Genomic DNA, 23,576 nt, shown 5'->3' with positions numbered 1-23,576 from the left:
GTATATTTTATTAAAAAAAAGATCAGTAATCGTATTATATTTTTAAAAAGGTATTGTTTTCAACCCGCTTTTTTTAATAATCTTTTTTGCATGACATAAGATTCAAGATTCAAAGGTTTTAATGTTATATGCACATAAGCTACAATGTAGAAATGGCAATGAAAATGTTTTGACACAAGTTCCTCCAACTATGCAACATGATAAAATACAAAAATACAAATAAAAAATAGTGCAAGGAGTCTATATACACGTAAATAGAATATGATATATAATGTATTCATATTGTGTTAATGGTGGAAAAATGTCGTAAAAGGAAGTCAATAAAAACGTATGAAACAGTTGATGGATGAACTCAACAAGTTGCCAGTAAAATAACCCTTCAACTTGACAATATGTGCTGTTATGGTCTGAAATTGTTATTTTTTCCTATTGTTGTTTATATTAATGATGAAAAATCACTTCTCAATATGCAGAGAAATATCTGTTTTATGTGTTATATTTACACCGTTTTTTTAAATAATATTTCTGCATTACATAATTTATTTATATTGTCTCAATGGTTGACAAATGTCCTACTAGGAAGTAAAAAAAAACTTGTTAAATAGCTGATGGATTAACTCAAAAGGTTGAGGGTGAAATAACCCATAAACATGACAACGTGTGTTATTTTACTCTCTGTTTTCGATATATTTAACATGTCTGCAACAGTTAAGAAGAGTATCGCTGTTATCGTAAGTTTCATCTCTAAAATATGCACAATGTCTGGTGAACGCATCATGCATGTTTCATGCGGTTCATCCGGTGACGTGCTGACGTTTTTTGCAGGAATATGTGTGATTTGCGGAGGAGAGCGACGGGAAGTCAGGCCGCCTCCCAGTCAGTATAAAACCCAGAGTCCAACCCTTTTTCCCTTCTCTTTCTGTTACCTGGCTAGGGGCAGCAGCATTGGCCGTGTAAACCCAGAAACACCGGTAAGTTCAATTTTGACTGAGGCCTTTCAATAGTTTTATCGCGGGATTAGATTTAGCTAGGAGTTTACTCTCTGAAAATGTGAGTTTTTTTATTTAAAATGTTGTCTTTTCGGTTATGTAACTTAACTCAAACCTGTGGCTTTTTGTGTGAAGAAATTACCGGTACATGTAAAGGATCGTTATAACTGGGTATTCTAGTTTGATCCTGTATTAAGTTGAAACAAAGGCGGTTAATGCGGGTGTACCGAGTGTGGAGGAAGGAACAAAGAGGGGACTTGAAAGCGGAGAACCGGGGATGTTGTAATAGTATTTCTTTCCCCCCCTCTTCATTTAACAACTGCACATATTATCCAGTGGCAGGCGGTGGGGGCCTAGCACAATAGCTTCTAAATATTTGGCAGTCTTTGTAACTTAATACGACGTGGCCCATAGTGTAACACGTGTCTCTGTCGGGCTTGTGGCCGAGTGAGGCCTAGCAGCAGTAGCCGCTTGCTAGCTGCCCAAACCATGGACAGAATAACGATAAATGTATTGCATGTTAAGTGGTTTGAATGATTTGTTATGTATTTGAATGTTCGTGTCGGGTTTTCTTTTTAAAAGAAGTTGAATAAACTGCCTGACGGGTGTTAACATTAATCTGGGCCCGGGTCATCATGGTTCATTACCGCCCTTTAATTTGCCATTAACAAGGCTAATAAATGATGGCGCACTTCCACTTGATACATTTCTTAACGTTCTTGGTTATTTTTTATTTGTTGACAGAAACTAAAACAATGGGAAAGGAAAAGTTCCACATCAACATCGTGGTCATTGGCCATGTCGACTCCGGCAAGTCCACTTCCACCGGTCATTTGATCTACAAATGCGGAGGAATCGACAAGAGAACCATCGAGAAGTTCGAGAAGGAAGCCGCTGAGGTGAGCAATTCGGCTATGTCTATTTTTTTTTACACCGTTTTACAGCCAAGATGGCGGCACCAGCATGCCCACCCTGAGCCGCTACTGCCCAGCACGAGAATGAACCGTGAGCGCGCACGCACGGGGTGGGGCCTAACGGGAGCAGCGTTGCTTGTGACTGTGCACTTTACACAGCCTGATGCTGACCACCATTTATAACAAAAGTTACCATTTTTTGTTTTTAAATAATAATGTGCTTATACACTACTGCCAAAAATGCATTAATTTAAGAGAGTATCTATCTTAAAACATTTCATCGTGTACAATTTATAGCAAACAATATGTGATCAATTCTTGACCTTTTGCAAATGTTCTTCAATTGACCATTTTCTAGAGGCTGAAGAATTCTATCTAATGTGTCCCAATTAATCCCTTTTCAATAGATGGGCAAGGGCTCCTTCAAGTACGCCTGGGTGTTGGACAAACTGAAGGCAGAGCGTGAGCGTGGTATCACCATCGACATCGCTCTGTGGAAGTTTGAGACTGCCAAGTACTACGTGACCATCATTGATGCCCCTGGACACAGGGATTTCATCAAGAACATGATCACTGGTACCTCTCAGGTAAGTTATCATATTAATAAATGGCACGTTCAAGTTTTGATCCATAAGTCTTCTGTCAACATAAAAACTTCAAATCTAATTTTATTTTAGGCTGACTGCGCTGTGCTGATCGTTGCTGCTGGTGTTGGTGAGTTTGAGGCCGGTATCTCCAAGAACGGCCAGACCCGTGAGCATGCCCTGCTGGCTTTCACCCTCGGTGTGAAGCAGCTCATCGTAGGAGTCAATAAGATGGACTCCACCGAGCCCCCTTACAGCCAGGCCCGTTATGAAGAAATCGCCAAGGAAGTGAGCACTTACATCAAGAAGATCGGCTACAACCCCTTAACTGTGCCCTTTGTCCCCATCTCTGGATGGCACGGAGACAACATGCTGGAAGCCAGTGAAAAGGTGAGAAATGTTACTTTAAGGTGCTTGACTTGTGTACAGGTTGGATTAGACTTGGAACTAATTATTTATTTTGAATCTGTCCTCAGATGACATGGTTCAAGGGATGGAAGGTTGAGCGTAAGGAGGGTAATGCCAGTGGAGTCACTCTGCTGGAGTCTCTCGATGCCATCCTGCCCCCGTCCCGCCCCACCGACAAGCCCCTCCGTCTTCCCCTGCAGGACGTCTACAAAATCGGCGGTATGAATGGAAAATGTTATTAGCAAAGGGAGTGCTGTAAGTTATAACTTCTCTTAAAGCTAGGTGACTTAACCCAATTATTTTACTCAGGTATTGGAACAGTACCTGTGGGTCGTGTTGAGACCGGTCTCCTGAAGCCCGGCATGGTCGTAACCTTTGCACCTGCTATGCTCACCACTGAGGTGAAGTCTGTGGAGATGCACCACGAGTCTCTGACTGAGGCTATGCCCGGCGACAATGTCGGTTTCAACATCAAGAACGTGTCCGTCAAGGAAATCCGTCGTGGATACGTGGCTGGCGACAGCAAGAACGACCCACCCAAGGGAGCCGACAACTTCAACGCCCAGGTTAGCATTTCACTTAAATGGCTTGATGGTCAAATAATGATAAAAAAATATATATATATTATATTTGCAATTTGGTAGAGCTCTAATGAAAATGTGTCCACAGGTCATCATCCTGAACCACCCTGGCCAGATCAACGCAGGTTACGCCCCAGTGCTCGATTGCCACACAGCTCACATTGCCTGCAAGTTCACCGAGCTCATCGAAAAGATTGATCGTCGTTCTGGCAAGAAGATTGAGGATAGCCCCAAGTTTGTCAAGTCAGGAGACGCCGCCATTGTCAAAATGATCCCACAGAAGCCCATGGTTGTGGAGCCCTTCTCCAGCTACCCTCCCCTCGGTATGTATTTGAAATCCTGTTGTATACAAACTGAAAAATGAAAAAAAATGAAGTCTACATTCTGTTTGTGCACAATGCTTTACTAATGTCGACAATCCTGTATTCCAGGTCGTTTCGCCGTCCGTGACATGAGACAGACAGTGGCTGTCGGTGTTATCAAGGCTGTTGTGACCAAGGATGCTTCCGGAAAGACAACCAAGGCTGCAGAGAAGATCATCAAGAAGAAATGAATGGTCGTGCAGGACATCCAGCAACAAGAAGTGTGCCGGCAGCAGCGGGCCACTCCTTTCCCCCTGCCATGCCCTCACCCTATATCACCTTCTCTGTGGCAGATCTCGTTACTCAAGGACTGGCTTATGCTGATTAAAACCCATCGCAAAAGTTTTCGCAGGAAAAAGAACTAAATGGCATTGTCACTTACCTGAATCACATGACGGTGCCTCTTCTCAGTTAAGTTTAAGTTGGAAATGTTGTTCAAATGCCACAAATTTAATTGGAAAGAAAGCTGCTGGTAACTAATAAAAATAAATGTCTTTGAAAAAATTGAAATTGGCTTGTCTGCCCTTATTACATTATTGCAGGTGTTGTAGATTTCGGCTGCCTCTCTTGTCTGTGGTGCAGCGGTTTTTGACCATGCTATCTCTGTCTAGTGATGCACTTGCCAGCCAATCTCCTCGTAGGAATTATGCCACCCCAGCCAATGGCATCCCTTATTTTAGTCTGACAGCAACAAGAGCATGCACAGCCCTCCCTCTCCCCTAGTTCAGTATAAAAACTCGGGACGGATCACATACGGTCCTTTTTTGCCTACCCTACACTCTATATCAGGGAACGTCTTATTTGCTGGGTACAGGTTGGTGACACATCTTTTAATAAAAGCTTTACTGTATGCATGTCTTTGAAAAAATAGCAAGTGTTATTACATAGCAGGGAATTTGGAGTCATGTATACAAGCTTGAGCCATGGCCAATTGGTCTGTCCTACAATCTTGCTCAACCTATTATATAAAAATGTTATCCAGGTACATGCAAACAGGGTTAACATGCCAGCTCACCTATGTAAATCTTATTCAAACCTTTATCATATGGTTAAACATATTTGTTCGACTTTGTCTAAAGGGGCTTAAGGCATTAGGTGTACAAACTCCCTAATTGGAAAACTTGAGCTCTAAAATTGTCGGATATCATTCTGCCAGTCATTGTAGTCTTTTCTGTCTAACGTCATGAACGCGCACACTGCTGTTTCGGGAGCGCGCATGCATCAGTCGGTAACATGGCGGCTCTGCGCTCGCGGCACAACATGGAGGCTGAGCAGCCGGCACCGAGCACATGGCGCGTGACTCATCCAGTGCCTTTCCGGTGGCGTGCACGAGACGGAACTGAGTTGTTCATGTCAAACATCCTAACATCCGCACTGAACGCATTACTCGACGTTTAATCGCCCTACACAGCTACATTATGCTTCAATACGTAACGACTGACGAGCTAACGTTAGCTAACTGGTTTAATATGCCGCAGAGATGAACCATGAGACGTTTAAAAAAAAGAATTAAAATGCGTGATGTGTCCCTACCATAGGGTCCCTACTGACGCTACTCAGATGTTCAAACTTGCATAGTTATGTATTGTAACTACTCACAATGTTAAATTATTGATAGTATGATTTAATGACAGTTAAAGTCCAGCAGTTCACTATAAAGTTGGCTAATTTATGTCACAGCCAATGACCTCACATAGTGCTGCTCATACCATAAGTCTGACATATATTGCATAGTAGAGTCAACATAACTGTTTCCCATGTTTATAACCAGTAAATCAAAATGGGAAAGGAAAAGTTCCACATCAACATCGTGGTCATTGGCCATGTCGACTCCGGCAAGTCCACCACCACCGGCCACCTGATCTATAAGTGCGGAGGAATCGACAAGAGAACCATCGAGAAGTTCGAGAAGGAAGCCGCTGAGGTTGGTTTGTTGAAACACATGCCTTGATTATATGTTGTCACTAAACAAAACATAGCAAATCACAGATCTTCTATCATCAGATATGTAAGGGAAACGGGTGTGGTGGTGGATGACACTGCTCCCTGGTATTGCTTGGTTTAAACTGCCACCTACTGTTTAAACCTTTACAGTCTGTCTATGGTTTAAAACACATGCACTGTCCCCAGTGGCGTAACAAGGTTGTGATTGACCCCAGTGCAAATATTGTTTTGCCCCCCCCCCCCCCCTCGCCCCAAACATAAGCGCTCGCTGATGCACTCACACACGCACGGACATACACTCTCTCTTGTCCTTTCTCTTTTGAGCGCCGCTCTTGTGCTTTGGTTTGCTGTACATTATAAATGCAAGCTATTACATTTTGTATAATGCTACCGAACTTGCTGCTGCTAGCTACAGTACAGTACAGGTTGATTAAACGGTTCGCTCGTCACGCAAGGTATCACATGCCATGAAAGCAGGGCCGGTTCTCGCCAATTTGATGCCCTAGGCGAGATTTTAGCCCCCCCCCCCCCCATAGAAAATACTTTGAGCACACAATTACTAGAGACTAGATCTGGGGGTGCAACTCTAAACACCCATATGAAAAAGATCGGTTTACATTTTAATAATCAAATAAGTGTGCCATATCCAATAACAAATAAATGTAACTTATTTAATTTTTGTTGTTCATTCATATCTTATTTTACCTAGTTAACATTTATTTAGTAATGCTTTTTTTTTTAATCTCTCCAGTTTTAAACAATATTTTTGGTTTACTGTCCTACATTGGAATGATTTCAAACCTGTTTATCCCAATAATTATAAAGTGCCTTGGAAAATGTGTTTACATAAATTGTGATCAAAACCTTTGAGACCCACTGAGATAACTTTGACTAAAGTTAACTATCTAAACACTGAGAGAGTCCTTTACCTCACTGAGCTGTAGTTATCAGCCTCTCAGTCTGTCAGGAAAGAGCTCCCCTCCACCATTGTTGCAGAAACATCTTCTTTTTATATCAGTTAGCGCAGCTAGCACCAGATGCTAATAACAACAGCGCCCACTTACAGCGCCCATCGTACAGGGCAAATGAAAGGTGTAACCGGGGTGAAAAGGGTGTTACCTCTACTTAATTATGAATGTTGTTACATCAGAGCCGAAAATTAGGATGAGCCCCTGGCTGGCTCTGGGCCCCGGTGCATTGCACAGACTGCACCGTCTATAGTTACGCCACTGACTTTCCCCAATTACTGTAAGTATCAGTACTGTGTTGACATCTTCGCAAATATTACTTGCAAAGCTTTCATGGGTAATACAGCTATCTGAAAACTAGCCCCAAATGATCATTGAAATACGTATTTAGTATGCACATAATATTCTAATAGATACCAATTTATTAAAAACTGGAATTAAATCAATCTGAGCGATTTTATTCACTAAACTAGAGCGAAATCCCAAATGCAATGTTTAATCTATGTCAAGTTGTACGTTTAAATTTAGTTTAAACAGGTTTTGAATGAAGACATTGTTAAATGTTTAACCTTTTTTTAAGTGAATATTGTAAAAGAAAACAATGAGATGTGGTAGAGTTTAAAAGGAACATTGGAAAAGTATATGCTTCGAGAAAGGGGAGTCAGAATGAAAATTAGGAACAGGTAATAAACTTGAATAAATGTTACAAAATTGGCATTCAATTTTGGTGCTAATGTTTACTATTATTTTTAATATTAAATGATATAAATCAGCAAACATACCAAATTATATTTTAGGAAAATACCTTTTTTTTAAATTATTTGATGCATTTTGCAATTTGGCATATCTTGTTTAATTAAGGAATAAAACATTTAATGGTCACCAAACAGAGGTATCAAAAAAAAATCTAAATATGATATTGCTACTTTAAGTTAGTCTTGAATAATAATTTAATTACATCTGGTAATGACACTGAGCAACTTTTTTGAAAAACTGTATAGTTCAGTGTTGAACTTCTCTGGCTGATACCCACTTATATTTCATTATACATCCTGTTTTTTCTTTGTTGTTTTAACCACAACAGATGGGCAAGGGCTCCTTCAAGTACGCCTGGGTGTTGGACAAACTGAAGGCAGAGCGGGAGCGTGGTATCACCATCGACATCGCTCTGTGGAAGTTTGAGACTGCCAAGTACTACGTGACCATCATTGATGCCCCTGGACACAGGGATTTCATCAAGAACATGATCACTGGTACCTCTCAGGTGAAGTAGACACACTTTTCAATGTTGTCTCAATTTGTTATACTATTTGTATGTACATGCATTTTTTAAAAGGCCTCCCTCTTCAGGCTGACTGCGCTGTGCTGATCGTTGCTGCCGGTGTTGGTGAGTTTGAGGCCGGTATCTCCAAGAACGGCCAGACCCGTGAGCACGCCCTGCTGGCCTACACCCTCGGTGTCAAGCAGCTCATCGTAGGAGTCAACAAGATGGACTCTACCGAGCCCCCTTACAGCCAGAAGCGCTATGAGGAGATCACTAAGGAAGTGAGCACTTACATCAAGAAGATCGGCTACAACCCAGCCACGGTCAGCTTCGTCCCAATCTCTGGATGGCACGGAGACAACATGCTGGAGGCCAGTGAAAAGGTGAGGAACATACAAAGCTCAAGTTGTCTGGTTGGTAGGTGGACAACTTGTCTCACGTCAACTTACTTTAAGTTATTCCATCACACATCTGTGACACTAACTCAGATTTATATAATTTATGCCTAAAGGTAATAAAGGGGATACCTCTTATAGTGATCAAGGTTATACTTTAGAATTAACCCACTTTTATGGGTCGAAAAGCTTGTGACAAAATCATGTCTATACCAATGCTGTCTAAATTATATCATAATGGGTTTGAATTTATGTATATTATATTATTACTCGTTTATTTTTAGGCCAGTTAAAATTATACTATTGGAGCTTTAACCTTACTATAATTGATCTGAGGTAAAACTATATTATACAGTACTGTAGTATATTATTCTATATTTGAAATATCCACAGTACAGTAATTTAATTTGTTCTAGTTTGAGAAATGTTTGAACCATAAATAATAAAAGTCAGTAAATAGCGGTGCTTTGTATTTAGGTAATAAATATACATTTTTCAATGAGATGGTAATTTGCATGAGAAATAAATAAAAAGCAAAAATTTTGTTATAATAATTACCCTCTTAAAATGATGGATTTCCCCCGGACACATGTAGTCACTATGAGAAGTTTCAACTTTATGCCTTAGATTATTTATTTATTTTTTACCAAAAATAATCCTTTATTTAGACTCTTCCTGTCTTTTTGCCTCTCTCTCTGGGCACCCTCCATTTTAGATGAGCTGGTTTAAGGGCTGGAAGGTCGAGCGTAAGGAGGGCGGGGCCAGTGGCACCACGTTGCTGGAGGCTCTGGACTCCATCCTGCCCCCCGCCCGCCCCACAGACAAGCCCCTGCGTCTGCCCCTGCAGGACGTCTACAAAATTGGCGGTAAGGAGTGTGATTTCATTACAGGTTACAGTTAAGAAGGCAACATTATGTCATAGAAAGGCACACTACTTTCTCATAACTACCCATTAACAAAAACAGACTAGCCTCATATAACACTTTAAAGCCCCTTCAAATGTGCACTGTAACTGTACGTAAATTTGATTTAACATGTCGATATCATGTGTGAATATGAACACAACAAGTAAGCCGATTGATGGTAAAAGAGTTTTAAAAAATAACGCTTCAATCGCTATTATATACCAATGAGTACTCTTTCTCTAGTTTATGAATATCCAATCAGAACCTTTATCATAGAGCATCTGAGCTAATGACATATCCTCATTGGGTCTTTTGGACATTATAAAATATGCAGCACCATTTTCTTTGCAATTAATGAAATAGATGAGAAGTATTTGTTAAGGGGCAGAATGAGCCTCGCTGCTTCCGCCAATGATCACAAAGAGAGGGAAAAAAGGCTTTTTAAACGTCACTGCGACAGAGCAGAAAGCACTCCTCTTCCTCTTTACCATTGGCTTCCTGCTCACTGCACTTTTCCAGGAGTCACCACTCCTACCTACGTCCTAAATATCTCCAAACATCAAGGGAGCATTAAGGCTCTGTAACCATTTCATGTCTGAATGAAGCAGGAAGTGACATTTATGCACAGACATTGCCCGAATGTCAAAAAAGGCATTCATTCAACAGACTGCAGTGTCACACTTTTCTATCTGAAAAGGGTTTCATTTACCTATCAAAACAAAACACAGAGCTTCGCAACCAACATTTGTACATACGAGTCAATGCTAACTTAAATAAAAGGAGATCTGGACTGAAACCAGGCTGCAAAAAATCAAACCAAACAAAGAAGAACAGAGAAAAGTTGCTTACCTGAGTGTGGCACCATCAACAGTAACAGCAGCAGCAGCGTGTGGTGAAATTGGAGACTCTTGAGTGAGCTGTCACAACCTAGATCCAGCCTCTGATATCTGCTCTGTGGGAGTGGATCCAGACAGCTAAGACAGGCCTATCACAGAGATGAAACTGGATCTTTTGGATAGTATCTGTGTATAATTAAAATACTCCTTCACCTTGGATGTTTTAACACTATTGTTAATTTACTCTATTCTGTGCCAGAGAAATACTGACTTGGTGTTCATTTAGTCAGCTTTCTTTTAATTTAGTCTTAGTCCTGAGTCAAATGTCTCTGGTAGTTTTTTGTAGTTTTTGGTCCACCTTTATACATTTTTTAGGATCGAGTGTTAGTTGACTACAAGTCTGGGAACGGAGCGGAAACGGTTTTGGTTTTAGTCAATGAGAACTGTGGACAAGCCTTTTCTTGTTGATTATATTGAGAAATGCAGCCCATGAGCCAATATATAACCATGTCTCTGTGTCTGGGTCACTGGTGTTAAAGTCTCCCGACTGTTCTTAATGTTTGCTGCCTGTGTAGTGCATAGACTGTTTAAATAATGGATGTAGTTCTGATGTGGCACTCAACAGCACAAGAAACGATGAATGCAAACATTAGAAATATTTTTTCTTCAACATAATCTGCTGTTCTGACTTTTTTATTTTTTTAATAAATTGTCCATCTTTCCTCTTTTTCTGTCAACAATATTGCATGTTGATATGGTCACAGTTAGGCCTAATGACTTTGGCAAATGTGTTCATAAAAATGTTGTGGATAACTAATCATAGCAATTTGTTTATGAAGTTATAACAGCCTAACAGGCTTTTTCACTACATTTTCGATTTTTTTCTTTGCTGTCAAAAATATTCCATGTAGATATGGTCACAGTTTGGATTTTATGACATTTTTGCTGTTTGACATCGACTCTTATTACCCACCAAAATAGTTTGTTGGATAACATATTTGGAGATTACTAGTCATAGTTATTTGTTAATTAAGTTAATACTGTTTAGCATCTCTGTTTGGGCTATCCGTTTTTAAGAGTGCGCTTAAGACCTTCCTTTTTGATAAAGCTTATAGTTAGGGCTGATTAGATTTAGCCCTTAGTTTTGCTGCTATAGGCTTAGACTGTCGGGGGACACCTTCTTCCTTCTCTCTGTCTCTGTGTACTCTCATGTTCCGAATAACCCAGCTTCCCCCAAATTTCTTTTCGGTGTTTATTTACGCTGGGATCCTGAGTCGTGGCTGATCCTGTTGCTGTGGTCCTGGATCATAATTCCTGGATGGATATCCTCGTGGATTCATCTTCTTATTATACACACATGCATTTCCAAACATTTGCACTACCTATGTTGTAAATGTATTATCTTTTCGATTTACACACGGCATCTATTGCACGTCTGTCCGTCCTGGGAGAGGGATCCCTCCTCTGTTGCTCTCCCTGAGGTTTCTCCCATTTTTCCCTTTAAACTGTGGGGTTTCTCTGGAAGTTTTTCCTTGTACGATGTGAGGGTCTAAGGACAGAGGGTGTCGTATTGTCATACTGATATTCTGCACAAACTGTGAAGTCCACTGAGACAAATGTAAAATGTGTGATATTGGGCTATATAAATAAACATTGATAAAACCAGGATCATTGATTGAACTAAATTACAGCTCACACTCTTGCATCCAAAGATTCAGCTTATTCTAATGCAAGTTATTTTACTTTGGAGGAAACTGAAACGTCCCCTGCTCTCCCAGGTATTGGAACAGTACCCGTAGGCCGTGTGGAGACCGGCATCCTGAAGCCCGGCATGATCGTCACCTTTGCCCCCCCCAACCTGACCACTGAGGTGAAGTCTGTGGAGATGCACCACGAGACTCTAACTGAAGCTCTCCCTGGTGATAACGTTGGCTTCAACATCAAAAACGTGTCCGTCAAGGAAATCCGCCGTGGAAACGTGGCTGGAGACAGCAAGAACGACCCACCCATGGCCGCAGACAACTTCACCGCCCAGGTGAGTGTTCGTTTTTACATAAATTGAACTCATATTAAGTAAATATACTCATATTTATCCCCAAGTAAGTTATTCGTTTAATATACAGTTTAAAGAGACAGTGACAAAGCAGAATAACAGACATTTCTTGCCTGATGTCAGAAAGAATTGTCAGCCCAGAGTAGAGGGCGTATTCAAAGTTCTGTACCCAGTCAAAGACATTTCTTGAAATGTGCCAATTCTCATGGCAGATTTAGATTACATTCTCTAGGCAGATGTTATGACAGCAACAAAATACAAATCAAGCATGTGGATTTTTTACAAAATCCTTACTATTAATAAAATGTACATACATACTCCCCTCATCAAGTCACGATAATAAGAGTGTGCTGAAGACGTTCCTGTTTTAAGAAAGCATAACGTTAAAGCTGCTTCAAGATGACTCTATGTTTATCCTCCTGAGTCCTACATCTTATGGTATTTTATTTATTATTTGTATTTTATTTGGTTTTATTTTTATCTATTTTATTTGTATTTCACGTTCTACTTTGTCTTTTTATTATTTTCTTGTAATATTATTTAGCTCCTAACACTGTCATCTATGTTTGTTAACCTGCAAAGCCCACTGAGACAAACATATTTTGTGATATTGGGCTATATAAATATACACTTTGCATGAACTCTTTGTGGAAGCGTTTAAAACAACCCAAATTGTTGGTCGTAAACTGAGTGGGATGCTAAGTTTTAAATCTAGCTAATCGTAACGTGAAGGTGTACTTAACCAATTTTGGTGAAAAGATGTATATCCCCTATATTTATGCATCATAATGTACATTGAACCAGACTACTTAGTGACACTGTTATAGTGGACAGTCTATCTTCATCCACTCTTCTTGGAGAACAGCTCATTGGATGTGTCTCCTTTAACCTCTGTCCCTCTGCAGGTCATCATCCTGAACCACCCTGGGCAGATCTCCCAGGGTTACGCCCCCGTGCTGGACTGCCACACCTCTCACATTGCCTGCAAGTTCAGCGAGCTCAAGGAGAAGATCGACCGTCGATCCGGCAAGAAGCTTGAGGACAACCCCAAGGCTCTGAAGTCTGGAGACGCCGCCATCATCACCATGGTGCCTGGAAAACCTATGTGTGTTGAGAGCTTCTCCCAGTATCCGCCTCTGGGTGAGTGACTCACTGCTATGATTCCTCGATGTATACATGGTTATCAATGCAGACATTTTGCCGCCCCTGTAGCTGCTTACGTCAATGACGGTTACACCCTAACAGATGTTAAGGACCTGCAGAACGGGTCACACCTGCTACAACAATTCAAAACTTCACTGTGAGACAAGGTCTAGTTAAAGCTGCAAATGGCTGAGTATAAAACCTCAGCAGCTTTATAGAAGCCAACTCCATGTCAGCTCTTACGACCTGCATTCCCGTCTATTAGTTTTTAATGTGAATTTCCTATTTACACATAAAACAAACTGAAGGGAAATGCTGAAATATAGGAAAATAATAATTCAAAGTTTTTCTTCTAAAAATGTTTGGTAATTTGTCTGAGGTGGAAAAGTGGGTGTAGGCTATTGACAAAAGCAAAAGTGTGAAGGAAACATATTAACCATCCACTTAAAGGTGGGGTAGGTAATTCACTTCAGAAACACTTTTTGTTATATATTCCATGGAATGCTCTCAACATCACGATAGCAATGAATCCATTAAATGCTTTGACAATAAATACAAAAATGTCATCTGTGGAAGCCGTAGCACTGTAAAAAGCACGACCAATTATTTTAGCCGGCCCGGCAAAAATAAATGGATGGCCTACCTGCCTGTCAGCCTTCCATCTCGTGCACAAACTTATCTCGTTTTCTCATTGGTCATGTGCGCGTTTGTGTGTGTTGGAGGAGGGGCTCTGTAAGGAAGTCTGAAGGAAGGGGCAGATTTTTTCGGCTGCGTAGTTTCAAATTCTAGCGCACTCGAGCTAGTTTCTCCATTCTTACCTACCTTACCTTTAAGCTTCAGAATCTCTCAGAGACTAAAGATCTTCCACTTATTACTCCACACAGATCTATTATGTTACCTTCCTAAAATAGTACATAGAATTTGAATCGTGCCCTCCTCCCCTACAATGGTATAATGCTTCTCTGACTGGAGGAGAACCGCCATCTACTTTTCTCAATGAACCAACTCCTATTCTCATTACAGTGGTCAATGAGAACAAGCAATTGCCAATATCTCTTATATTTATGTATGCTTCCTCCCTAACATTAAAGAAAGGACAGACAGACCGAGACAAGCTTGGGAACATAGTGGAGCAATTTGCAGCTATAAAGCCAATTATTTCCCCCAGGAGCTGGTGAAGACCGAAAACAGAGAAAAAATTAAGTAAATACTTACCATTCATCAGGTGGACAGAAACACAACATCTATGATGAACTATTGTACACATTTTTACTATATCATCGTTTTGTTAGATGTTGTGCTGTAGAGGTTGTTTCCAAGTAGAAAAGCTTGAAATGCCTTCATGCACTCCAAGAAGTCTGACAGTCACTCAGAATCATGTTTGGAAGATTATTTGGATAAAGAGGTTGAATTGGCTCCTGTCACTTACAGTATTTCAGTATCACTATAATAAGGGAAAGACATTACGTTTTCTATAAGATTTGAATAATTGTTCAATCAATCATAATTGACATGGTTGAAGAGTGAGGAAATCATAAAAAAATGTGCCTCCTTAGTACATATGCACAAGAATAGAGATTAACAGTTCCCAACCCTTTATTTTAAACAAATGTTATGATGCAGAATCTACGATTTTTGGAACGCATTAATACAAGTTGAGGGCATACATTGAAATTATATTGCTGTTCTGACTATTTACCTTTATCATACTTTTCTACTGGCACTTTTGTGTTTACCTTTATTATAGTATGTAAGGTTTATGGGAAGTTTTGGGGCCAAAGACTATATTTAGTACGATAAAGAAATGTTTTTGCTATATTGCAATATCTAAGAGAACAGCTTTATCAATCGTCAAAGTCACCACCCCGTAAATGGGCCCTATTAGGCTTTTTTGAGTTTTATTTTCCTGTAGTGTGTTATTACGGTTTTTGGTACAGGTAAATGTTCTGCAAAGGCTCCAGAGGGACTTTCTCCCTCACACTCCCCAATCCCCTGAAACGCCTCAATTGGACTCCTTTTTACTTCCGTAACATAATGGAATCACTATGCAACACTCACTCTTCTATTGGCTGGTGCTCCAACACATTGCACATGATAGACTATGGGGCGGGACATCTCTAAACGGTTGACCAATCAAAACAAAGCCTGCCAGCTAGTTTTGTTCTTAGCTATAATGAAATAGACGGAAAAAACCCACAAATGTTTAAAGACTAATTATTTAAAAAAAAGTTGAATAAACATAGATAGGATGGCATCTTTTCGGCCTCTCATTGCCTCCTCCTTTTTGTCTCTTTTCTCATATCCACCTTCTCCTCTCAGGTCGTTTTGCTGTGCGTGACATGAGGCAGACTGTTGCCGTTGGTGTCATCAAGTCTGTGGACAAGAAGCTCCCCTCCGGCGGAAAGGTCACCAAGTCTGCACAGAAGGCCGACAAGAAGAAATGAATTTTCTTGCAGGACGTCCGACAAAGAGTCACGTCTCAGCAGCAGCGGCCCACCCCGTCCCTTCCTCCCTGCCCCCCTGCGCCGTCTGCTCTGAGACAGAGCTCTCTACTAAAGGAATGGCTTATGCTGATTAAAACCCATCGTAAAAGTTTCCGCAGGAAAGGAAGGTTTTGGCCTTTTTAGGAGAATCTATGATCATAATTAAGTTGAAACCAAAACAATAAAAATCTTAAACATTGCCAAATAAAGACGTTTCTTTTGTGTTTCATTGCATTTCCTTTATGTAAAATATTTCCCGCTTCTACTGCAGATTATTATTCTTGCAGGCGTGGTTATTGATAAAAACATAACAAACTGTCACGATCTGTCTGTGTTGTGTTTTGTCTTGTCTTTTTCTGTCTTTGGTTTCCTGTTTTATTTTGAAAAGTGTTCACCCCCTGTCTTGCCTGTTGCTTTCTGTCTGTTTTCCCTCCTACCTGATTACCCGATTGTGTTCACCTGGTGCCCCTGGGTTTTCTCCTCCCTCCTCACCTGTCTCTTGTTTGTTTGATTAGTCCTGTGTGCATTTAGGTTCTGTGTTTTCTGTTAGTCTTTGTGAGTTCCTTGTTTGTCTTTGACTGTGTCTCGGGGTAGGGTTCTGTTTTTTACATTTTGGCCTTGGAATAAATGTATTTTTCTTTGAAATCTGCATTTGGGTCCTGCCTGCTTCACTCAACCCTGACAGAAGGAACTCACCAAGGATGGGCCCAGCAGATTCTTTTGAGCTAGAATTACTCAATTTTTCCTTTTCTTTGGCTGGCTGCTCTGATAAGTGGAGGGGAGCGTCTGGAGTTCAGCAGCGAGAGGCTGCTCATCTCACCAGATGGCTATGGAGAAACCAGGTTTAGTGAAATTCTTACCTGGCTGGATTTTGGACTTCCTCTCGGTGTGTGATTCCCGGCCTGCTAGCCCCAGGCATGCTAGCTCCCTGCCTCCCAACTCCCAACCTGACAAAATACGCCTCGGTGTGTTCCGTCTGGAGTCGGCCTCTGCTTCTTCCAGTTCTCTGGAGCTCGTCTGGCTTTTGGAGGCTCACGCAGTCTCCAGGGGGCTCCCGGGAGGGGGAGTCTCAGGTCCAGGCTGGCAGCCCGAGCCCCAAGAGCCATAGTTCCGGCCCCAGTTCTGGCCCCAGCAGCCATGGTTCCAGCCTCAGTTCTGGCCCCAGCAGCCATGGTTCCAGCCCCAGTTCTGGCCCCAGCAGCTATGGTTCCGGCCCCAGTTCCGGCCCCAGTTCTGGCCCCAGCAGCTAGTTCCGGCCCCAGCAGCCATGGTTCCGGCTTCAATTCCGACTCCAGTACCGGCCCCAGCAGCCATGGTTCCGGCTTCATGTCGGTGTTGCAGCCCACTCCAGTTCCTCGTGTTCTGTCGGTGTTCCGACCCACTCCAGCTCCCCGTGTCCTGTTGGAGGTCCCGCCGTTACCTGTTCCGCCGGGGGTCCTGCCGACACCAGATCCTGTTCCGTTGGAGGTCCCGCCGACTACTCTCCTGCCGGGGGTCCTGCCAATCCTATGTCCTGTCCTGTTGGGGGTCCCGCCGACTACTCTCCTGCCGGGGGTCCTGCCAATCCCATGTCCTGTCCCGTTGGGGGTCCCGCCGACTACTCTCCTGCCGGGGGTCCTCCCAACCCTATGTCCTGTCCCGTTGGGGGTCCCGCCGACTACTCTTCTGCCGGGGGTCCTGCCAACCCTATGTCCTGTGCCGGTGAAGCTTCCGCTGGGGGTCCTGCCAGCTCCATGTTCAGTCCCGATGGAGGTCCCGCCGACTACTCTTCCGCCGGGGGTCCTGCCAATCCTATGTGCTGTTCCTCTGGGGGTCCCACCGACAACTCGTCTGCCGGGGGTCCTGCCAAACCCTTGTCCTGTTCCGTCGGAGGCCCCGCCATCACCTGTCTCGCCGGACGTCCTGACAACTCCTTGTCCTCTTCCGTGGGGGATCCTGCCGAAGCCTGTCCCGCCGGCTCCGGTTCCTGTTCGGCCGACACCAGGTCCTGCCCGGCCTCCGGGGCTGTCTGGTCTTCGCCCTCGATCCCGGCCCCCCTGAGTGCCGCGGTCTTCGCCCCCGGGCCTGGCCCCCTGACTCTTCCTGCCGCGGTCCTCGCCCTCGGGCCCGGCCCCCTGACTCTTCCTGCCGGGGCCTTCACCCCACCATGAACTCTGCCTTGCCCCCGGGCCGTCCCCCGAGACCCCATCCTTGATCTCTGCCTTGCCCCCGGGCCGTCCGCCCGAGACCCCTTCCGGGTCCTCCGCTGTGCCCCTGGACTGTCAGCCCAAACTCGTCCTCCAGACCCCCTCCACCCACCCTGTTGGCCCTAGTTTTGTGTCCCTCCTCCGGTCCCCCTCCACCCACACTGCTGGACTTTTTTTGAGACGTCTGGGATCCGTCCCTTGAGTGGGGGGTACTGTCACGATCTGTCTGTGTTGTGTTTTTTCTTGCCTTTTCTGATTTTGGTTTCCTGTTTTATTTTGAAAAGTGTTCACCCTCTGTCTTGCCTGTTGCTTTCTGTCTGTTTTCCCTCCTACCTGATTACCCGATTGTGTTCACCTGGTGCCCTTGGTTTTTCTCCTTCCTCCTCATCTGTCTCTTGTTTGTTTGATTAGTCCTGTGTGCATTTAGGTTCTGTGTTTTCTGTTAGTCTTTGTGAGTTCCTTGTTTGTCTTTGACTGTGTCTCGGGGTAGGGTTCTGTTTTTGGCCTTGGAATAAAGGTATTTTTCTTTGAAATCTGTATTTGGGTCCTGCCTGCTTCACTCAACCCTGACACAAACAAGAAGACACTGGCAAAACTAGTTGGACAAGTCCGTAGAGGCACACATAAAAATAAAGCAACAGTACAAACATTCATTAAACAGATGCGCAGAAGGAGGAGGTTATAGGAGAGGCGTTTTCCACAGATCACATAGTAGCTGAAGTAGAAGGAAGTGAGGGTGCAGATTGATAAAGAAGGGCAAGAGACGACACGCATCCACCTCGTCCATTTTGCTTTGCAACCAGGTGAGTCAAAAGGCTGGAATATGTTTAGATCTGACATGTGAACCGATGAATGTGAAACTGAAATATTGAATTTTTTTAAAGTCAACATAACTGCCCGTCATGTTGTTTAGAGCCAGAACATCAACAATGGGAAAGGAAAAGTTCCACATCAACATCGTGGTCATTGGCCACGTAGACTCCGGCAAATCCACCACCACCGGTCATCTGATCTACAAATGCGGAGGAATCGACAAGAGAACCATCGAAAAGTTCGAGAAGGAAGCCGCTGAGGTTGGTTTTAGGAGACACCAGAGGCGTTAAACTTGATACATTTTAGGCCCAAACTGACATGTGTCAGGTGTGGAAAAACAGGTGTGGTGAATGTAACTGCTCCCTAATTTTGCCTTGTTACAACTGCCATCTACTGTTGAAATATGTGTACAAACTTTAACAAGTCTTCCCTCAATACTCGTGTTGAAGGTGCAATATGTAGTTCAGAGACAGATGCTCTTAGAAATAGGGGGCAGCATTTCACCCTTACTTCTGCATCCAATCAAATTTACAGTCGTCAGTTCTGTCAAAAAGCTTTATTAACTGACAACTGAAGAATATGCACATTTCCCCTAAACTGCTAAATATCTTAGAGCTGGCCAAATGAACACTGCCACTGCGTGGCGTTGGCATCCTTTCTGTTTTCTGTGTACTCCACCTGCGTGTAGAGTTAGTAAATGGGTTTATTGGACTATATCCACAGTAAAAGTTCTGCACCTTAGTCCATCCGAATTGTGGCAACTAGAGCCAGGGCCGTCCCTGGCCAACTTGAGGCCCCACGCAAAGTTAGACGATGAGGCCTTCTGTTTCGCGAGCGTCGACAGGCCACACTAATTGCGCCGCATAAGCGCTCCGCATTTGCGGCTCAGTTGAGGACCCACCCGCGAGGTGAGGCCCCACGCAGTCTGCGTGATCGGCCTGTAGGGAGGGACGGCCCTGACTAGAGCAGTCAACATGGGGAGCAGTCGGCACACGTGGCAATACCTCAGCAGTGGTACTGAGGGCAATCTGGAGCTATGGTGACTTACTATCATCTTTACAGGGACAAGTGGTATTTCAAGACACAATGGGCTGAGGCTAGTTAGTTAGCACGCTAATTTCAGTGGAAATCTTTAACATGACATAAAAACTGTAACCTCTTCAAATTATGTAAAAATTGTTAAAGATAAAATGATGTTTACAAAAATTGGATTCGCATATGTTTCCGTTTTATTGTTTGATTTTTTGTTAAACTTCATTCCTGATTCACCTCTCATTTTGTTTTTCCGATTTCCTACTCTTTCTGTGTTTTAACCACAATAGATGGGCAAGGGCTCCTTCAAGTACGCCTGGGTGTTGGACAAACTGAAGGCAGAGCGGGAGCGTGGTATCACCATCGACATCGCTCTGTGGAAGTTTGAGACTGCCAAGTACTACGTGACCATCATTGATGCCCCTGGACACAGGGATTTCATCAAGAACATGATCACTGGTACCTCTCAGGTGAAGACACACCCTTTAATATGCTCTTTCTTTACTTTTACTTTCAGGATGCAATCTTTCTAGCAGACCCTCTTATCAGGTTCAGGGTGGAGTTGTAGTAGTCCCTAAAATCCCGTTTTTTAATAAAATTTTTTTTAAACTTTAGTTAAATTGAAGATCCCAGATGTTCAGCTTGCTTGTGCATACAAAATAATAAAAAGAAAGTTTTAGTTTTACCCCATAGCGTGATGTAGGAATGAGAAAATAAACTAGCATAATAGCAATTCTGATGCCCTCGCCTGAAAAAAAAAAAAATGTAAATGCCTAAAATAAGGTTTATAATTCAAATGAACCTAAGAGACTTGTTTTGTTCTGGTAAATAAATTGTGTCAATGAACACCCGGCTTGTGAATATGAGGCTTAAAAAGGCGGTTGCTTATAAGTGGGTAAATAGCCTTTAAGGTCCTTAACCACCAAGCCGATTTTCGGCATCGATAGATGTCAATAGATATCGGGCCGTCAATGAGCATCGTGTCGCCATTCTCAGATTGGTGTGTCTTGGTGTGTACTGCACCGTCGTGTCTTTTCGGCCGTGCCGACACCTTCCGCCGCCGATTCGACATCGGGAGGCTGTCGGCTAAAGGCCCGGACACACCAAGCCGATGTTGGCTGTCGATGGGCGTCAAGCAGACGATGAGCGTCGACACGCCCTACTCAGATTGGTGTGTCCCGCACCGTTGTGTCTTTTCAGCTGTGCCGACACCTTTTCGGCCGAAAACCCACTGATTCAACATGTTGAATCGGTGGGCAGTCAGCCAAAGGCTGTCGGCAAAATAAATCAATCTGATTGGCTGTTCAGCTAGCGAATCAGTGCATGAGAAGCGAAACGGAAGTGAGGACCCAAATAAACTATTAAGAAGGCAAATCTGAGATTTCAATTAAATCCAGCTCTCGACACAGGTTCGGGAAAGCCCCATGAGCTTCTCGTTGTAGAGTGAAAATGGAACCCACACGCTATTTGTCATTTGTTTATATCACGCGGTCTGTTCTTCTTCTCTCGGTTATCACGCAGTCTGTCTACCGGTTGTTGCCTCTTTTGAATGACAAATACACACTACCGCCGCCTGCTGGTAAGGAGAGTTATTGCCACTCACGCATGCGCAGTATGTGCTTCTTGGCCGTCGGCTGAAGTCTTTGCGGTGTGTTCCAGTGCGACACATGGCCAAGACGCAGAGACGCGAGGCGACACAACAGTCGGAGGTCTGTCTGTGTGAGTTCTTTGGTGTCAGCTTGGTGTGTCCGGGCCTTTAATGTAGGACACACCAAGCTGACACCAAAGAACTGACACGGACGGAGACCCGACTGTTGTGTCGCCTCGCGTCGGCACGGCCGAAAAGACACGACGGGTTATGGCCATGTTCTTATGATTTTGAAAATACACACAAAACCATCTATTTGGCTTTAACACAATGTGCAAATATGTCAAAAATAAAAAACATTTCTCCATATTCAGGCTGACTGCGCTGTGCTGATCGTTGCTGCCGGTGTTGGTGAGTTTGAGGCCGGTATCTCCAAGAACGGCCAGACCCGTGAGCACGCCCTGCTGGCCTACACCCTCGGTGTGAAGCAGCTCATCATTGGAGTCAACAAGATGGACTCCACCGAGCCCCCTTACAGCCAGGCTCGTTATGAAGAAATCGCCAAGGAAGTGAGCACTTACATCAAGAAGATCGGCTTCAACCCCGCCACCGTGGCCTTTGTCCCCATCTCTGGATGGCACGGAGACAACATGATGGAAGCCAGTGAAAAGGTGAGAAATGTTACTTTAAGGTGCCTGACTTGTGTACAGGGTGGATTAGACTTGGAACTAAATCTTTCTTTTGAATCTGTCCTCAGATGGGATGGTTCAAGGGATGGAAGGTTGAGCGTAAGGAGGGTTATGGCAGTGGAATCACTCTGCTGGAGGCTCTCGATGCCATCCTGCCCCCATCCCGCCCCACCGGCAAGCCCCTCCGTCTGCCCCTGCAGGACGTCTACAAAATTGGCGGTAACTTTGGACTATCACAGATATCTTAACTACTTGTACATTTTCCATGGTATGGACCGCAATCTTAAGTTCCCGCAGCTCAGCCCCAAAAGACTTCAATTGCAGTTGACACTTCAATGATCTTCTCCTAATTAATGGATTACTTTGTATGGTTGCAATGGGGAAGGAAATATGATTGGCTTACCTCTCCCTGCCCAGAGCTCCGTGACGACAGTAAACATGGAGGAAAGCCAAACACGGTTCATTTGCATATATTGCCTGCATTGCAACTATACAAAAAACGGGTCAAAAATTGGCAAAGTAATCCTTTAAGACTATTTTCTCTTTGTATTGAACAGAGGACCATTTAAAAAAAAATCTGCTCTCCCAGGTATTGGAACTGTGCCCGTGGGCCGGGTTGAGACCGGTATCCTGAAGCCTGGTATGATCGTCACCTTTGCTCCTGTTATGCTCACCACTGAGGTGAAGTCTGTTGAGATGCACCACGAGTCTCTGACTGAGGCTTTGCCCGGTGACAACGTCGGGTTTAACGTCAAGAACGTGTCCATTAAAGAGATCCGCCGTGGATTCGTGGCTGGCGACAGCAAGAACGATCCACCCAAGGGAGCTGACAACTTCACTGCTCAGGTGAGTCTGAAGAAATTAAATAAAAGGGATATAAAGTAATATTAACCGTCCTTTCCCTCTTTCCTTCTTAATGACTCGTTAAGTGAAACTGTATTTTGTATTAAACTGAAAAGGACTGAATGTACAGATTCAGCCACGCCACCCTGCAAAGGTTGAAATGAATTATACTTCCTTGGTTATTAGTTTTCTTTTTAAAACCTACATTTTAAAGACCATTCAACAGTGTACATTTTTTTTATTTTGAGGCGCTACCCCAACACCCTAACCCAGGCCTATTCAACTGGCGGCCCGCGGGCCAGATGCGGCCCAGAACCAACTCCCGAGTGGCCCAGCCTCCCGTAGCCAAATTCTTACACTAGTACAGACCATGAACGCAACACTCCGCGTTGCATAGAAACCACCAAACCACAACGCAGCACGTTTTTTGAAAGTGCATCTAGTGGTGCTAGTAACGGTGGTCCTATGATAGCAACTCTAAAACATGTCTCTCTCAACTCTGAAGCGTAAACAGAGACAAAACGGTAATTGATCTTGTGGGGCTCCAAGTCAAGCTGGACCTTTTCGCGACCGACTTGAGCACGGGTCGGATGCTG

The 23,576-nt window shown here is 43.5% G+C and overlaps 2 protein-coding genes and 1 pseudogene across 4 annotated transcripts in view; all 3 read left to right on the top strand.

The window, feature by feature from the left end:
- The first annotated feature begins 813 nt into the window (after positions 1-813).
- Positions 814-4,348, top strand: LOC307022996 (elongation factor 1-alpha). The gene is made up of 8 exons (XM_079655959.1): positions 814-971; positions 1,734-1,888; positions 2,311-2,490; positions 2,581-2,877; positions 2,964-3,114; positions 3,205-3,461; positions 3,565-3,799; positions 3,908-4,348. Exons 2-8 carry the CDS (start codon positions 1,745-1,747, stop codon positions 4,027-4,029), a joined length of 1,386 nt encoding a protein of 461 aa, XP_079512085.1. The 5' UTR covers positions 814-971; positions 1,734-1,744; the 3' UTR covers positions 4,030-4,348.
- A 163-nt stretch (positions 4,349-4,511) lies between these two features.
- Positions 4,512-16,028, top strand: LOC307022995 (elongation factor 1-alpha). 2 transcript variants are annotated; one of them, XM_079655957.1, is made up of 8 exons: positions 4,512-4,652; positions 5,610-5,762; positions 7,835-8,014; positions 8,101-8,397; positions 9,125-9,275; positions 11,929-12,185; positions 13,109-13,343; positions 15,666-16,028. In XM_079655957.1, the coding sequence occupies exons 2-8, from the start codon at positions 5,619-5,621 to the stop codon at positions 15,788-15,790; spliced, it is 1,389 nt and encodes a 462-aa protein (XP_079512083.1). In that variant the 5' UTR covers positions 4,512-4,652; positions 5,610-5,618; the 3' UTR covers positions 15,791-16,028. The 2 variants fall into 2 exon arrangements, with proteins under 2 accessions (XP_079512083.1, XP_079512084.1); XM_079655958.1 differs by lacking the exon at positions 5,610-5,762 and having other exon boundaries at positions 4,515-4,652.
- Positions 16,029-17,963: 1,935 nt separating this feature from the next.
- Positions 17,964-23,576, top strand: part of LOC307022997 (elongation factor 1-alpha-like) — a 7,785-nt pseudogene continuing 2,172 nt past the window's right edge. Inside the window, exons 1-6 of the transcript XR_013810582.1 lie at positions 17,964-18,818; positions 18,929-19,088; positions 20,151-20,330; positions 21,823-22,119; positions 22,206-22,356; positions 22,727-22,983. The product of XR_013810582.1 is annotated as an elongation factor 1-alpha-like (transcript). The remainder of the gene's footprint in view (positions 18,819-18,928; positions 19,089-20,150; positions 20,331-21,822; positions 22,120-22,205; positions 22,357-22,726; positions 22,984-23,576) is intronic.

The sequence above is a fragment of the Notothenia rossii genome (genome assembly GCF_949606895.1).
Source record: "Notothenia rossii genome assembly, chromosome: 10".
NCBI classification, from domain to species: Eukaryota; Metazoa; Chordata; class Actinopteri; order Perciformes; family Nototheniidae; genus Notothenia; species Notothenia rossii.
Note: the sequence above shows the minus strand (reverse complement) of the source record. Positions and strands in the feature narration are given on the sequence as shown.